The sequence below is a fragment of the Oncorhynchus mykiss genome, chromosome 2 (assembly GCF_057628025.1).
Source record: "Oncorhynchus mykiss isolate SJ-2025 chromosome 2, ASM5762802v1, whole genome shotgun sequence".
Lineage (NCBI taxonomy): Eukaryota > Metazoa > Chordata > Actinopteri > Salmoniformes > Salmonidae > Oncorhynchus > Oncorhynchus mykiss.
In genome coordinates, this window is record NC_143023.1 from 83,087,804 (window position 1) to 83,104,961 (window position 17,158).

At 45.3% G+C, this 17,158-nt stretch overlaps 2 protein-coding genes across 2 annotated transcripts; one reads left to right on the top strand and one right to left on the bottom strand.

Moving 5' to 3' along the window:
* Positions 1-12,284: 12,284 nt before the first annotated feature.
* LOC149985258 (uncharacterized) lies at positions 12,285-14,840 on the bottom strand. Its single transcript, XM_090217273.1, has one exon. The coding sequence runs from the start codon at positions 14,716-14,718 to the stop codon at positions 13,027-13,029; it is 1,692 nt and encodes a 563-aa protein (XP_090073399.1). The 5' UTR covers positions 14,719-14,840; the 3' UTR covers positions 12,285-13,026.
* Positions 14,841-15,076: 236 nt separating this feature from the next.
* LOC110502176 (cryptochrome-1) lies at positions 15,077-16,388 on the top strand. Its single transcript, XM_036934286.2, is given in 3 exon segments — positions 15,077-15,520; positions 15,720-16,004; positions 16,006-16,388. Coding segments are annotated over 3 exon segments (762 nt in total). The 5' UTR covers positions 15,077-15,232; the 3' UTR covers positions 16,195-16,388.
* Positions 16,389-17,158: the final 770 nt, after the last annotated feature.

The following is a 17,158-nucleotide window of genomic DNA, read 5'->3' on the forward strand; positions in this document are numbered from 1 at the left end:
TTTATCACTCTGACAGTGCTATTTATAACCACCTGAGTTTGTGTGCCCTATTATGACCCTTGTTTTAACATTTAAACGTCTCCAGAAAACACAGCAAAACAAAGCAAAACAAAAGTGATCCCCAAGCAGGGTTTTGGGCCGCATCTACCTACACAGAGCACTGCTACATTAAAACACAAAGCTAGGCCAAGGCAGATTTCCAGACAAAGTTATCCTGTACTGTCCAAGGCAAGCACACACAAAGGAGTTTGAGCTGCCAAAAACACCGAGGGGGAGCATAGATCTCAACTGTATCTCTCTCTGGTCCTCCATTCCTGTCTTTCTGTTATATTGTACCATCCATCCTCAACTCTAACCAACATAATGCCCACACATCTCCCTTAGACAACTAATCTTGAATTTCTGTGGGGGTTCAGACCGCCATTAAGAGAATAGTGATTTTTTTTACTGTGTGTGATGTAAGACTCCCTGGGTCGCCCTGTTGCCTCATGCCCACTATTGCAACTTGGACTTAGTTAGCGGTTCGCGCTAAATAGCGTTTCAATCGGTGACGTCACTTGCTCTGAGACCTTGAAGTTGTAGTTCCTCTTGCTCTGCAAGAGCCGCGGCTTTTGTGGAGCGATGGGTAACGATGCTTCGAGGGTGACTGTTGTTGATGTGTGCAGAGGGTCCCTGGTTCGCGCCCGGGTATGGGCGAGGGGACGGTCTAAAGTTATACTGTTACATAACATAGTAAACAAAGATCCGGGACCCTCAAATTTGTATGATATGTTACGTTTGGTATGGTATGTATTAATTTGTGGATGTCCATCATTCATTTCATATGATATGTTACAAATTGCAATATGTTACGAATTGCAACCTTTGGCTTGCTAGACGTTCGTGTTATATGCCTACCCATCCACACCGACCAACCACCCTCCTTCCGTTTTTGCCTTAAGTAACCTTCTGTCTTATGTAACCATACCAAACTTAACATATCGTTTTAATATGATTGGCCTGGATTTTTGTTTACTATGTTTAGTCTAGTCTGTGAGACCAGCCTGACTATTGAGCTTGCACCCCCACATTACTTGTGACAGATCGCCCCCCCCCCCCCCCCCCCCCCCCCCACACACACACACACACACACACATGCACAACCTTTCTTATGAGATCTGGGCTCAGTAACTTCCTGCACTATTTATTTTCTTTGAAGTTTGTTCTGTCAATCAGATAAGCTGTCATTCAGACTGTGACAGGGAAAAGTACAGCTCTCTGAGAAAGGATTTTATCTATGAGGGAAAGTTAACTTCCCTGAGTTCTTCTATGCTCTGTCTGAGTTGAGTGAGTAAAAAGCACCCCTCAGAGCAGGCTCCGTTGCAAGATAATATGCAGGTGAAAGGAAATCTCATTTTAACCTACCAGTATGCCAACAGCGGAAGTTAAATTTGATTCTGCAAACAACCACAAGGGCACACAAGGCAAGCTTTTCCTCTAATGTAATGTTCTCCTAAACTGTTCTATGAATTTATTAGAAAACCTGAGCAATGTTATTCTGCTTGGTTTCCAGTAATATGCAGTACATAAATACATTAGATTTGAGTCATTTAGCAGACGCTCTTATCCAGACTGACTTACAGTTAGTGCATTTAAGAAAGCTAGCTGGGACAAACACATATCTCAGTCATAGTAAGTACATTTTTCCTCAATGAAGTAGCTATTAGCAAAGTCAGTGATAGTAGAATACATTTAAATAAAAGTGCAAGTGTTAGTTCACGAAAGGCAAGGGTGTTAGATTTTTATGGGGATGTGAGGGGGAGGGTGCTGTGGGATTACTTAAAATACTATTTGAAGACACTTAAACAACACAATGTAACTCCAAGTCAATCACACTTCTGTGAAATCAAACTGTCCACTTAGGAAGCAACACTGATTGAAAATACATTTCACATGCTGTTGTGCAAATGGAATAGACAACAGGTGGAAATTATAGGCAATTAGCAAGACACCCCCAATAAAGGAGTGGTTCTGCAGGTGGTGACCACAGACCACTTCTCAGTTCCTATGCTCCCTGGCTGATGTTTTGGTCACGTTTGAATGCTGGCGGTGCTTTCACTCTAGTGGTAGCATGAGACGGAGTCTACAACCCACACAAGTGGCTCAGGTAGTGCAGCTCATCCAGGATGGCACATCAATGCGAGCTGTGGCAAGAAGGTTTGCTGTGTCTGTTAGCGTAGTGTCCAGAGCATGGAGGCGCTACCAGGAGACAGGCCAGTACATCAGGAGATGTGAAGGAGGCCGTAGGAGGGCAACAACCCAGCAGCAGGACCGCTACCTCCGCCTTTGTGCAAGGAGGAGCAGGAGGAGCACTGCCAGAGCCCTGCAAAATGACCTCCAGCAGGCCACAAATGTTCATGTGTCTGCTCAAACGGTCAGAAACAGACTCCATGAGGGTGGTATGAGGGCCCAACGTCCACAGGTGGGGGTTGTGCTTACAGCCCAACACCGTGCAGGACGTTTGGCATTTGCCAGAGAACACCAAGATTGGCAAATTCACCACTGGCACCCTGTGCTCTTCACAGATGAAAGCAGGTTCACACTGAGCACATGTGACAGACGTGACAGAGTCTGGAGACGCCGTGGAGAACGTTCTGCTGCCTGCAATATCCTCCAGCATGACCGGTTTGGCGGTGGGTCAGTCATGGTGTGGGGTGACATTTCTTTGGGGGGCCGCACAGCACTCCATGTGCTCGCCAGAAGTAGCCTAACTGCCATTAGGTACCGAGATGAGATCCTCAGACCCCTTGTGAGACCATATGCTGGTGCGGTTGGCCCTGGGTTCCTCCTAATGCAAGACAATGCTAGACCTCATGTGGCTGGAGTGTGTCAGCAGTTCCTGCAAGAGGAAGGCATTGATGCTATGGACTGGCCCGCCCGTTCCACCGACCTGAATCCAATTGAGCACATCTGGGACATCATGTCTCGCTCCATGCTTTAATCCAGGTCTGGGAGGAGATCCCTCAGGAGACCATCCGCCACCTCATCAGGAGCATGCCCAGGCATTGTAGGAAGGTCATACAGGCACGTGGAGGCCACACACACTACTGAGCCTCATTTTGACTGGTTTTAAGGACATTACATCAAAGTTGCATCAGCCTGTAGTGTGTTTTTCCACTTTAATTTTGAGTGTGACTCCAAATCCAGACCTCCATGGGTTGATACATTTTATTTCCATTGATAATTTTTGTGTGATTTTGTTGTCAGCACATTCAACTATGTAAAGAAAAAAGTATTTAATAAGAATATTTCATTCATTCAGATCTAGGATGTGTTATTTTAGTGTTCCCTTTATTTTTTTGAGCAGTGTAGTTTAACTTTATACAATGTGACATTCATTTAATTGGCCAGTTGTCACGCCCTGGCCGTAGATTGCTTTGTATGTGTCACACCCTGACCATGTTTTGCTTTGTATGTTTCTATGTTTTGGTTGGTCAGGGTGTGAGCTGAGTGGGCATTCTATGTTACATGTCTAGTTTGTCTAGTTCTATGTTTGGCCTAATATGGCTCTCAATCAGAGGCAGGTGTTCGTTATTGTCTCTGATTGGGAACCATATTTAGGTAGCCTGTTTGGTGTTGGGTTTTGTGGGTGATTGTCCTTGTTCCTGTCTCTGTGTTACTTTGCACCAGTAATAGGCTGTTTCTGTTTTCGTGTTACGTTTATTGTTTTTGAATTTGATTCGTGTTTACTTTGTTTTATTAAACATAGATCGCAATTGCCACGCCGCATTTTGGTCTGACTCTCTTTCACACACAGAAAACCGTGACAGTTAGTTTTTTGTTTGGTCAGGGTGTGATGTGGGTTGGCATTCCATGTTTGTATGTCTAGGTTGTGTATTTCTATGTTTTGGCCTGGTATGGTTCTCACTCAGGGATTGCTGTCTTTCGTTGTCTCTGATTGAGAACCATACTTAGGTAGCCTGTTTTCCCACTGTTAGTTGTGGGTAGTTGTTTCCTGTTTTGTGTTTTCACCTTTCAGGACTGTTTCGATTTTCATTTCTTACATTCACTTCGTTATTTTGTATTTTCGTGTTCTGTTCTAATAAATAATCATGGACCCTTACCACGCTGTGTTTTGGTCCGATCCTTCCTACTCCTCAACCGATATGAAGACGAAGATCATTACACCAGTCTCTTAGCCTTAGTTTATTATCTATGTTTCGAGTATCTTCAAAGTTTGTGTAGAGATGTTTCAAAGTTTCATTACTACAAAATCCTATATTCTGTGATCAAATTGAAATTGAACTAAATGAATGAATGAAAAGTTACAGTAGATCAAATCTCAGGTCACAGATGACTCTACGGACATTTTTGATTTTATTTGTACTTTTATTAATTCAGGGGAACCCATTGAGACCAAGGTCTCATTTACAATGGTGCCCTGAGGACAGCAATACAACACATTCAAAATGATCAATAAAAATGTAATAAATGACACATTATAGAAACAACACTACAACATCAAATGACACAAATACAAGTATTTACATTCAATCCAAACAGTTCCAATTCTCATTAGTCATTCAACATTAAAGTCCTAAACTTCCCTAGAGGCACAAGAGAGTCAACATGTAGGGTGTTTTGTAGGCTATTACAAAAATGGGGGGCACTATAATTGAAGGCGTATTTTCCCAGATCGTGAACGGGTTTGGTGTCTCATTTTAAAAAAATGTAACAGTGAAGTGAGGTAGGTTAGAAGCTTAAGTAGTAGAACTTTGTAAACAAAAAGGGAGTAATGAAGTGATCTAACGGACTTTAATGAGGACTATCAATTTGTGCATGGCTGGGCAGGGGGCACCTACGGTGATGATGGTTTGTGTGTGTGGGTTTTACATCTCTGTGTATTAAATGTGTTTCTTCTGGCATGTGATTATCTATGTGTTTTGCTTTAAACATGACTGTAGGATTGTTTTTTGAATGGGAGCTCACGTATAGATCTCATTTTGACTCCACTTGTGCTCAAGAACATCAGTTACTCCTCACCCGAAAGAAACGGAAAGCATAGATTGACCATAATGGGATGTGGGTTGTTTGCATGATACAACCTTACCTCATATCCTTTTAGGATTTTATTTTTCAACTGCGTGATGCTCATGTGAATGGACAAGTCTATATTTGAATACTGTTCAGAATAGAACTCAGACATTTTCTTCAGAAATGCAAGCCTGCATCTTTAGAGCAAAGAATAGCAATTACAGTGAAACCATGGTATGTGGGTGACTTTATGTCAATGCGTAGGATCAGACATTTCCTAGCACCCATTGTGACTGTTAAAGAAGATGCTAGTGCTTCTAACATGTCAAATGAGTTAATTACCAGAGGCAGCCTTAGCCATACCCCATGAACATCGAGACCATGACAACAATCAGTCCATGAGTTATAAAATGATTACTTGTCGTTTACATCTGATGATGAGAGGATTGCTAACCCTTTCCCTTATTTCTAGTTGATGATACTATACAGATGTAAGATCTTAATTTGATCACCCCGTTGCAAGAGAACTTTCCTGCAATGCAGGAAATGTAAAACTTGTAGGGCTCTATTTCGACTGACGTTAAGGAGACGCTAGTGTCAAATGCACGTTAGTTTGCAAGTTCCTCATATAAAATGCACTGGCATTTTCCAGGCCTACTGTAACTCCAGGTTCAGCAATTTACCTGTCTTATATCAGCTCGCTTGCGCTTAGATGGGCGGTGTGGAAATATTTGAGGTGTGTCCTTAAAAACATGATCCAAAGTGCTAATTTCGGTCAGTGCTGATAGGGATATTTAAGACAAACCAAAAGCTGGTGTAGGCGTTAAAGCAGTTGGTTATGGCATGAATTTTGATGGTGGAAACGCAGCCTATCTAGCTGTGATGCACATTGCCCATGTGCGCATGGAACAAGATGTGCTTTTGGTGCCTGTATACTTCGTATTTAAAAACATAAAACCGTCATGTTTTTTCCCCATGAGGTTTTATTTGATTAAAAACCAAGCATAGCCTCTCTTCCTCTCAATGAAGGTTGTTTTCTTTTTGTCCTGCCCAATGTAATCAAGTAGGCTAGTCACCGCTTTTTAAAAGATCAAGTTTGAGAGGAGCAAAACAGTGATCTGACATTCCCTTTTTATCTATGTACTGTTGGCAGGCCTACATTATTTTATCCATGTTTTGGATGTGCGTAAAACCCACACCATGACATCAGTTACATGTATCTGTGCCCATCATGAAACAAGAGATGAGAACCTTGGTTACTACCAGCAAACCTAGTATTTTTTGATCCTGGTGATTTTATGATATCATTGCATTTTTGCATTTATTTATTGTTGTTGAAAAAAACCAAAAAGATTGCTTGTTTTACATTTACTTGTTTTAAAACAAACTGTCACACCCTGATCTGTTTCACTTGTCTTGTGCTTGTCTCCACCCCCCTCCAGGTGTTGCCCATTTTCCCCATTATCCCCTGTGCATTTATACCTGTGTTTTCTGTTTGTCTGTTGCCAGTTCGTCTTGTCTTGTCAAGCCTACCATCAGTTTTTCCCGTACTCTTGTTTCTCGTTAGTTCCTGTTTTCTAGTTCTCCCGGTTTTTGACCATTCTGCCCCGAGTGTCACAAACTTCAAAATGAGCGGACCAAGGTGCAGCGTGCATTGAGTTCCACATACAAAGTGAAACTAGAAACAAAACACAAAACTTACAAAGAACATGAAGACTTAGTGCCCAAACACACTAACACAAACAATATCCCGCAAACACAGCAATGAATGCATTGCTGGAGTAATTCCATGGATTATCTGTGAGGCAGCCGGCCACGACAGTAACCTCCCAGCCCCTCAGTAACACCGCTGTCAGCAGTGCGTCTCTCCAGACCACCCCGGCTTCCCGAGAACCCTGCTTACCACCTCAGGAACACTTCGCTGTAGGGTCAGGAATCTGTCGGGCGTTTCTCTCCCAGTGTTTCCTCATCTTTAAGCTGCAGCCATTGTCCTTCCCCTCGGACCACTCGAAGATAGCGTATCTCACAACGCTAATGTCCGGGAGGGCTCTCACCTGTGTTACGGCGGTGTGTGAACAACATTCTACCGTATGTTTCAGTCTGGAGGAGTTCATAGCTGAGGTAAAAAGGTTTTAGATTTTTCATTGTCCGGGAGAGAGCCTGCCCGGAAGTTATTCCAGCTTTGCCAAGACTCCCCCGCAAGTTGGCTGCCGAGGGTGCTTGGAACACGGAATCCCGGTTCGACACATTCCTTCATGGATTATCGCAGCCCGGGATCTCAACTCGCTCATTGCCTTGATCATCCGGATCGATGGGCGGCTACGGGAACAAAGAAGGGAGAGGAGGTCTGATTCCGGTCACAATTGCTCGCCCAAGGATCCCTTGGGCCCTTGCCTCCGAGAAACCCCGGAAGTCCTCGCCGTCTACGTCCCGAGAGAATCTGAGCTTACCCGAGTTCCCCCGAGAGTCTCCGAGGTCTGCCGACTCGCCTTTTCCCGGAGCCGATGAAACTCGGCAGAGCTAGACTAGTCTCCAGCCGAACGCTTAAGAAAACTTAACAGCCAGAGTTGTCTGTATTACGGAACTGCCGGTCATTATGTGTCTACCTATCCATTGAAAGGACCAGGCTCATCAGTAGGTACGAGTACTCTGGTGGGCCATATGGATAATTTCCCTTCTCCCCTTACTCGCACCCCTCTCCATGCCATCCTGCTGTGGGGCGACAAATTGAAATCTCCCCGGGTTCTCATTGACTCTGGGGCCGACGAGAATTTCATGGACGCCACCCTGGTGTCTGAGCTGGGCATCCCCACTCAGCCCCTCTCCATTCCCATGGACGTTAGAGCACTGGATGGGCGCTCTATAAGCAGGGTCACCCAAAATATTACTCCTATCCACCTGCGTGTGTCTGGGAACCACAATGAGTCTTTACAGTTTATGTTCATCAAGTCTTCTCAGGCTCCCGTGGCATTGGGGTTTTCTTGGCTCCAGTGCCACAACTGGACTGCTGGTACTATCATGGGCTGGAGCCCGTTCTGCTATGCCCATTGCCTGAAGTTGGCACAGCCTGCCCGGGACGTCTTCCTGTGGGCTCGGATGTTTGTCCCAAACGCTGCCCGCTCCTGGAACGGGCTCATTCCTCCAGGCTTGCCTGCCACCCTGGCTCCCATCAGACCCTGGCCTGCGACAACACTTACCCAATATGGTCCCTGACGTCTCCGCATTCCTTTCCGCCTGCAGTGTTTGTGCTCAGAACAAGACTCCTCTGCAAGTTCTGGCTGGTCTCCTTCAACCTCTTCCTGTCCCTCACCGTCCCTGGTCACATATATCCCTGGATTTCGTCACTGATCTTCCTTCGTCTGATGGAAACACCACTATCCTCACGGTGGTGGACAGATTTTCCAAAGCTGCCCATTTCATTCCCCTCCCCAAGCTACCTTCTGCCAAGGAGACGGCCCAGCACATGGTGCAGCACGTCTTCCGGATCCATGGACCTCCGGTGGAGATGGTCTCCAACCAGGGTCCTCAGTTCTCATCCCTGTTTTGGAAGGCGTTCTGCACACTTATTGGGTCGTTGGCCAGCCTGTCCTGCGGACTTCATCCTCAATCTAACGGCCAGTTGGAGCGTGCCAATCAGGACCTGGAGACGACTCTTCGGTGCCTTGTTTCGGCCAACCCCACCACCTGGAGCCAGCAACTCGTGTGGGTGGAGTATGCCCAGAACACCCATCCCTGCTCGGCCACTGGGCTCTCGCCCTTCGCGTGCTCTGTGGGTTATCAGCCCCCACTCTTCCTAGAGGAAGAGGTCAACATACCCTCGGCCCAGATGTTCATCTGCCGCTGCCGGCGTACCTGGAAGAGAGCTCGGTTCGCTCTTCTCAAGACCACCTCCAGGTATCGTCGACAGGCAGACCGCCATCGAACCCCGGCTCCCCGCTATCATCTCAGGCAGAGGGTATGGCTGTCCACTTGGGATCTAACCATCCGGGTAGAGTCCCGCAAACTTTCCACCCGTTTTATCGCCCCTTTCCCCATCTCCAAGATCCTTAGCCTCTCTACTGTCCGTCTTCTGTTGCCCTGCACCCTCCGTATACATCCCACGTATCATGTATCAAGGATTAAACCTCTGTCTCACAGCCCTCTATCTCCTCTTTCCAGGAGGAAATTTATACCTGATTTACACCCTGATCTGTTTCACTTGTCTTGTGCTTGTCTCCACCGACCTCCAGGTGTCGCCCATTTTCCCCATTATCCCCTGTGCATTTATACCTGTGTTTTCTATTTGTCTGTTGCCAGTTCGTCTTGTCTCGTCAAGCCTACGAGCATTTTTCCCCGTATTCATGTTTCGTGTTAGTTCCTGTTTTCTAGTTCTCCCAGTTTTTTATCATTCTGCCTGCCCTGAACCTGAGCCTGCCTGCTGTTCTGTACCTCTTGACACTGCCCTGGATTACTGACCTCTGCCTGCCCTTGACCTGTCATTTGCCTGCCCCCTGTTTTGTAAATAAGCATTTGTTATTTCGAACTGCCTGCATCTGGGTCTTATCCTGAGGTCTGATATTATTAGAATGATTCACTGTCCTGGTTTTATGGTGAGAATGTCCGTGGCGCACACACAAGCAACTTCTTGAGAAGTGTGAATGCGATCTGTAAGATGGTTCCAATATGTAGGCCTATATAAAACATTATATTTGGGAGCAGTATAAGGGTGAGTGGACATTCTCCCTTTCTCTTCATATTGGATCTTTGTCCAGCTACTGTAAAAATGTTAGATGGGCTTAAAACCCTCCATAGTCTGCGTTGTTTTAATACTATATGCCCAAGGGAAGCAATTACGGTGCCTGCAAGTATATTTAGACATAGCCTATTTAAAAGAAGTTGTTGTTTTAATTTGTTAAAAAATATATTTTTTTTAGTGAATTTAATCTTTTAACATTTGGCATGTCCATGCTCAGCCATAATGCAATTTACAGTAGGCCTAGCCCCTCTATCAGTGCGAATGCTATGTATGTATTTAAACATGGAAGCCATGAAATTAATCAGAACAATGTGTACTGCAAACAGGTTCAAGTTAACATATTTAGCAAATATGGGATAGGTCTACATTTAGTTATTTTGTTTCTGTAAGCTGTATAATAAACTATAACTGACATTGGAATTGGAGTTGATTCCAAGGCAATACATAAAAGACCGTAAATACACAACCTGAAGCAATCAAATATTTAGCCACGATGCACGTTCTGATTGGCCAGTGAGGGACCAAGCCTCGAAGCACCCACAACTAGTTTATTCATCAAAACTCAGCCCTTTTGCGCCCACGCCAGCAACTGCGCTGATATGTTCTCATAGAAAAATGAACATAAATCTCTGTCTCCCCGGGACAGAATAGACACCTGACAGGAGAGACCAAACCAGTAATTGAAATGGTTAGTGTGTGTGTGTGTGTGTTCAGACCCCAATGACTTGTCCTCACCCCTGTCTGGCTCATATTGTTTTGGCAATTCCCTCCCTCCCTCTCTCTCTTTCTCTGTCCACCCCATCAGCGCTGCTCTCTGGTGCATAATTGGGGCCATTAACACAGCACATCGCTCTCCAGACACCAACAGCCCAGCCACCTCTCTCTCCTCTCCTCTCCTCTCCCCTCCTCTCCTCTCTCTCGCCAACTATTTCACACTCACAGTCACAGGGCTCGCATCCATTATATTCACAGGCAGGAGTAATGGACCTGGCAAATTACAGCCGAGCACACTAAGCAGCACCGCAGGCTCAGCCAGCCAGACAGCTGCCAGGGACTCACCAGGGACACCAAGCAGCACATAGCCTGATTCTACATGCCCCCTGATCACATGAGGCTGGAGGGGCAGTGAGGGATCTTGCCTGCATCTGTTGATTGTGATGGCGAGATATGTGGGATAGATAATCAGTGTATTGGGATTCTGGTCAGTGGCCAAATGTTTTCTGGAGAGGGGTGTACAGGCCCAAGGGAAACAAAGGGAGGTTTTGGGCAAACAGTTGGGCTAGCTTAATTTCCTTACATCATTTCATTGGTGAGCTTGTAGAATATTTAGTTATGCTCTTTTTTCATTCCTTACTCTACCATGTGTTGTTTTAATATCTTCATCTGTTAAGATCCCGTCTTTTGCATTACACACACACACACACACACACACACACACACACACACACACACACACACACACACACACACACACACACACACACACACACACACACACACACACACACAAAGGCTGATCCATTGCCAGTCTTATCACTCCCACTTTCACAAATTAGAAAGTGTGTTTGAGGGGTGTTCTTTGCGTGTTTGAGCTCTCAGGGCCGGTGTGTGTCCATTCTTAAATAAGCATGAGTACCATCAGCAGCTGCTCATCTCTAACATCTGTGCAGTTATCGATCCATGTTCCGGCCTCCCTGTGACAACTTATATGTGTGTGGATGTGTGTGTGTACTGTGTGTGTTATTGAGTGACATAAAACTCAATTACACATTTGATCCTTTGTATTTCCAAATAAACCTTCAAAACTGTGTTCTCTCTCTCTCTCTCTCTCTCTCTCTCTCTCTCTCTCTCTCTCTCTCTCTCTCACAATGAGTTGGGAAACCTAGATTTATAATGGAGGAAGTGTTCCTGTCTGCAGTGTATCAGTGTATCTAGCAGTGAATTATATTCCTGATTATGCACTGAGACTGCCCTTTGTTCTAGTGAAGGTGAGTTGTACAGCTTGTCCCCTGAGTATTTATGTCTTCTTTAATATAGTTATCTAATGTCATAATCATTTATGAAAGCTGAGGGTCACCTTGCAAAAAAATAGGACTAAATATATATCCTTATAAAAAATGATACACGTTTATCACCACAGCAGAAATCTTCTAAAACAAGATGTTCTATTTTCATTGGATGAAGTCATTTTTCATTCCATATACTGTACGTGGCAAATCCGTAAAGTGGTTTAAGTCAGTAATGCTATGCATATTTGTATGAATGGACTTGTACACATAAAACACATCATTATTAAGATCTTATTACGATAATAAGTGTATCAATTTCAACCCACTGTAAAATCAGATATATCATATCTGTTACAAGACGGAAACCTAATCCCACCGATTTAAAGTCCTCTCTTCTAAAACATGTAACAACAACAAAGACTTCAAATACATTTTGGCAACAATAAACCCCCATGGCAACATGAACATAAAGGACTATATGGTAGGTAAGAAAAAATCCTCTCAAGCTTTGGCAAAGCTTTTCAAAGTACTTTTTAAAGTCTGTTTATTATCACATTCAGACTGCATTTTATGCACATATTCAACAGGAAATGGCCAAGAGCTGTTTCAGATTACAGTCATACCTCATTTCAGTTATGTATCTGTGCCAAATATATATTTTTCTTTCTTTAGATTCAATTTGAACAAAAAAGGTCTGTTATGAGTATTTACAGTAACGTTGCTTTGTTGTCTCTGATTACACTACTTTTGCAAATCAGACCTTTTTTTTGTGGTGCGCATGCACTCTGTAGACCACAAATCACTTTTTAAAACACAGCATTATAAAAGAATATCATCAGGAAATAAGGAGAATGACAGAAACCTAGAGCAATGATTAGTAAAAAAAATTAATCTGTAGATCAGCTGATAAAGTGTCCATTTAATCCCATAGATTCATGGAGTGTCAGGTGGGAAGAGCATTGGGCCAGTAACCAAAATATCTCTGGTTTGAATCCCTGAGCTAACTAAGTAAAAAATGATGTGCCCTTGAGCAAGACACTTAACCCTAATTGATCTGGTTAAGAGCATCTGCTAAATGACAAAAATGTAAAATGTATGTCTTATTGGCCCAGTACACATCCTTAGGATTAGGCTATCAAATGAAGCTCTGCATTGAAAACAGAATCATGACACAGGATCAACCATTGTATCCATCAAATCAGTAAATAGTTTTGAACTAAGTATTTAAAGGGTCATCGAATAAAAAAACACAACACAAGTCCAAAGATGTTAGGGGCCTTGTCCATTTGGGTCCAGTTTTTCCTCCTCATTCAGCCCAGTGTCCATTGTTTTCGGTCCAGACCCCATGGCCTCTCCTCTCTCTGTATCGTCGGCTTTTCTCCGACGCACAACCACCACAGCGGCTATGACCACCACGACTACAAGCCCAGCCAGCACTCCACACACAGCAATTACCATTGTGTTGGAGTCATTGTCTGGTTCTGGTTCCGGTGATGTGTTGGGGTCGGTTCCTCTGCCTTTGCTTTTGACTATGTCAACTGGTTTCTTTCTTATCAGAGTCAGAGAGGTCAGCTGTTTAGAAATGCATGTGTCTATGTTGTCCTCTAGCCAGATGATGTCCTTGTTGCCATCATCATCATCATTGCCATCAGTGTATTCACCATCATCAAAACTGCCTGCATAGTCGTAACCGTCAATATAGTCTGGGCTGCCCAGAACCACGCACCAGAATTCCCCTCTGTCCCCCTCGTTGAGGTCAGACAGTTGGAGAGAGGAATCCTGCTCAGAGAAAACCACTCTGCCCCTCAGATCAGCAGGAATGGCAATAGTTTTATCATTCGAGTCCAGAATCAGTTGTTCTTCTTCCAGTGATCTTCTGTAATACCACTGCACACGGTGAGACTCCTCTTTGCCTCGGGAACATTGTAGAACAGCATCCCCTCCATCAGAAAACTGTCTCTCAGTGGGTTCTCCACTGGGGCAAAGAACCAAGGCATACTCAGCAACAAGTAGTGAGGCAGAGAAACATTTATATTCCCCAGAGTAGTTGGCAGAAAGTACATGAACAACCAATGAGAAGTTATCATCATCATCATCATCATCATCATCATCACTGACCAACATGTCAGACTTTACTGATTCAGAGTTAACATTGCCCATTGGTGTCTCCCATTTCTGATCTTGGCTATTCGCCTCAGAAGGACAGGTGAGAAGCACTTTTTCTCCCACAGATGTGAAGACAGTCTTGGGGTTGACATAGTCAATGTTGGGGATGTACATATTCTGAAAGCTGAGGCATCTCTGTCTATCCATCACCAGGCAGTAAAAGTGATGACTGTCCTTCAGCATGCTACCAGAAACATTGAGAAAAACGCCTCTGTCCTTCACCTCGATGACCCCCTGTAGCTCCTCCTGTAGGGGTACCAGAGACACACTGGTGTCCAGGAAAAGGGTAGCCTTATTTTTGGGGAACACCTCATGGTACCATCGAATGCTCTTCCCCTCCAGACTTGTGGCAGTGATGTTACAGTTCAGTTCTGCCCCTCTGTCTGGCCGCTCAGAGATCTCAACAGAGCTGATTTCCTGGTTACACACAGACAGCTCGTGTTCATGCTTGTTGGCCAGAGCCTTGTCCTTCCAGCATTCCCTCCTGTACATGCCTGAGTCGGACTGTCTGAGCTGGCTGATCTGGAGGCCCAGCAGCTGGAGCTGGTAGGTGAGTCTGATGCGGTCCTCGAAGTCTTTGGGAGGCGAAAGGGGTGCCGTCTCATCCGAGGAATTAACCAGTAGCTGGTCTCCCTCAAGAGCTGATCTGAAAACAGCGATGTAGTCGACTCCAAAGCAGTATCCCATTTCTATGACACCTCCCTCTGTTCTGAAGATGGCCCCTGGTACCTCTGGCGCCTCACAGTAGGCTGTGTTGACTATAAAGAACAGTAGAAATTCCCTAACAGTGGTCATTCTGTTCTGTACTTTACTCCTTGTCCATGTGTTAGTCACACTCTGGGGATGTGCTCTCCAACTATGCCAACTCAGAGTAACCTTTTATGTGTTGTCAATGAGATCCTCCCCCTTAGCCCATATCTCAGCTGCATCTTCTCCCCCCCCCCCCCCCCCGCCCCCACCCCTCCACACCCAGTCATGCACACACACACACACACACACACACACACACACACACACACACACACACACACACACACACACACACACACACACACACACACACACACACACACACACACACACACACACACACACACATACACACACACACACACACACACACACACACACACACACATACACACACACACACACACACACACATACACACGCACAGTAGATATTGTGAGAATACAACCCAAGTGATCAAGTTGTGCAAATAGGCAAACATGATGTATTAGCAACATATTCATGAACAATACCATGATACTAGTGTTACGTGATGCACTAAATACCTCCATGTCTGTCCATGTGTCTCTGTAGGATCATCGAGCTAAACGGAGGCCAGTCCCCTCTCACCTACAAGAGTTTCCAGGCGCTCATCAGTCACATGGATGCCGTGGAATCACCCACTGAGATCATCACTGCTGAGGTCATGAGGAAGTGTGCCACGCCCATCAGTGATGACCATGACGACAAGTTTGCCGTGCCCTCCCTGGAGGAGCTTGGCTTTGAGACCGAAGGCCTGGCTACAGCAGTATGGCCAGGGGGAGAGACGGAGGCCCTCACTCGCCTGGAGAGGCACCTGGAGAGAAAGGTGAGGAGTAGTCCCTTCTTTATATCCCAGCACTACTGAGCCAGTGTGGTGGACACACAGTACTAGGGTTGGGGTCAATTCCATTTCAATTCAGTCAATTCAACCCCCCTCCAAAAAAAACGACCTTGTTGACTTTATTTTCTGAACTCCTTGTCAGTGTGTTGCACTGTATCCCTAACACTAACCTTCTGTGTTCCAGGCATGGGTGGCCAACTTTGAGTGTCCCAGGATGAACGCCAACTCCCTGCTGGCCAGCCCCACAGGCCTCAGCCCCTACCTCCGCTTCGGCTGCCTCTCCTGTCACCTCTTTTACTTCAAACTCACTGACCTCCACAGGAAGGTGAAGAAAAACAGCTCTCCGCCCCTCTCGCTCTATGGCCAGCTGTTGTGGCGCGAGTTCTTCTACACCACAGCCACCAACAACCCCCGCTTTGACAAAATGGAGGGCAATCTGGTGTGTGTGCAGATCCCCTGGGACCGCAATCCCGGAAGCGCTGGCCAAGTGGGCCGAGGTGAGGACAGGGTTCCCCTGGATTGACGCCATCATGACCCAGCTGAGACAGGAGGGCTGGATCCACCACCTGGCCAGACATGCTGTTGCCTGCTTTCTCACTAGAGGAGACCTGTGGATCAGCTGGGAGGAGGGCATGAAGGTAGATACTGGGGGATGTTAGAGGGAGCATACATACAGACATACATACATACATATGTATACATATACAAACACTTACACTTTCTCTTTCATTATTTTAGCTACGGTGGACCTGAGTATGGAAAAAGTGTCAGGTCTAGGTGGAAAGTCATCAGAGTCATTCTTCTTTCATTCTCACTCTGTAAAGAGCGCTAAGGAGACAGCAATAATTTTGTGGTAAGAAATATTAATTAAGTATTAATTAAGTAATGTTCCCTGGTGTCACTTTGTAGTGTCTATGCATGGTTGGACTGGTTTGACTCAGTCATGAGTGCAGTTTATCACCATGCCAAGGGCCTCTGAGGGTGGATGCAAGTGTGTGTGTGTGTCTCCTTGCATGCGTGCAGGCAAGAGTGCATGTATGCAAGTGCATATGTGCATTGTTATGTTCCTCGCCATTGTGCAACGAGCTGGAAGTTGCAACTTGCTCTGTAGTTGGTACGATTTGATCAGTTTGTTGTTTGATGATAGTCATTTAGTGTGCATGGTGTAATACAACCAACGCCAAATCCAAAGCCAAAATGCTTTGGTAGGTTATGGATGGGCAGAATAGCATGCAGAAACATCATTCTGCTGCACCACATTCTACATGTGGCTACATTGTACAGTGTGGCTTTGATTTTAGGTAACAGTTTCATTTCACACCGGCACATTGCAAGTTGCTATTTTGTCATTTCTTCACACAAGGCATTTTTTCATATCTAATTTTCATCATTTTAGTCGTGACAGGATGGCAGGAAGCTTGGCCCCAGTGATGTACTGTGCCGTACGCACTACCCTCTGTAGTGCCTTGCGGTCGTAGGCCGAGCAGTTGCTATACCAGAAAGTGATGCAACCAGTCAGGATGTTCTTGATGGTGAAACTGTAGGACTTTTTCAGGATCTGAGGACCCATGCCAAATCTTTTCAGTCTCCTGGGCGGGAATAGGCTTTGTCGTGCCCTCTTCA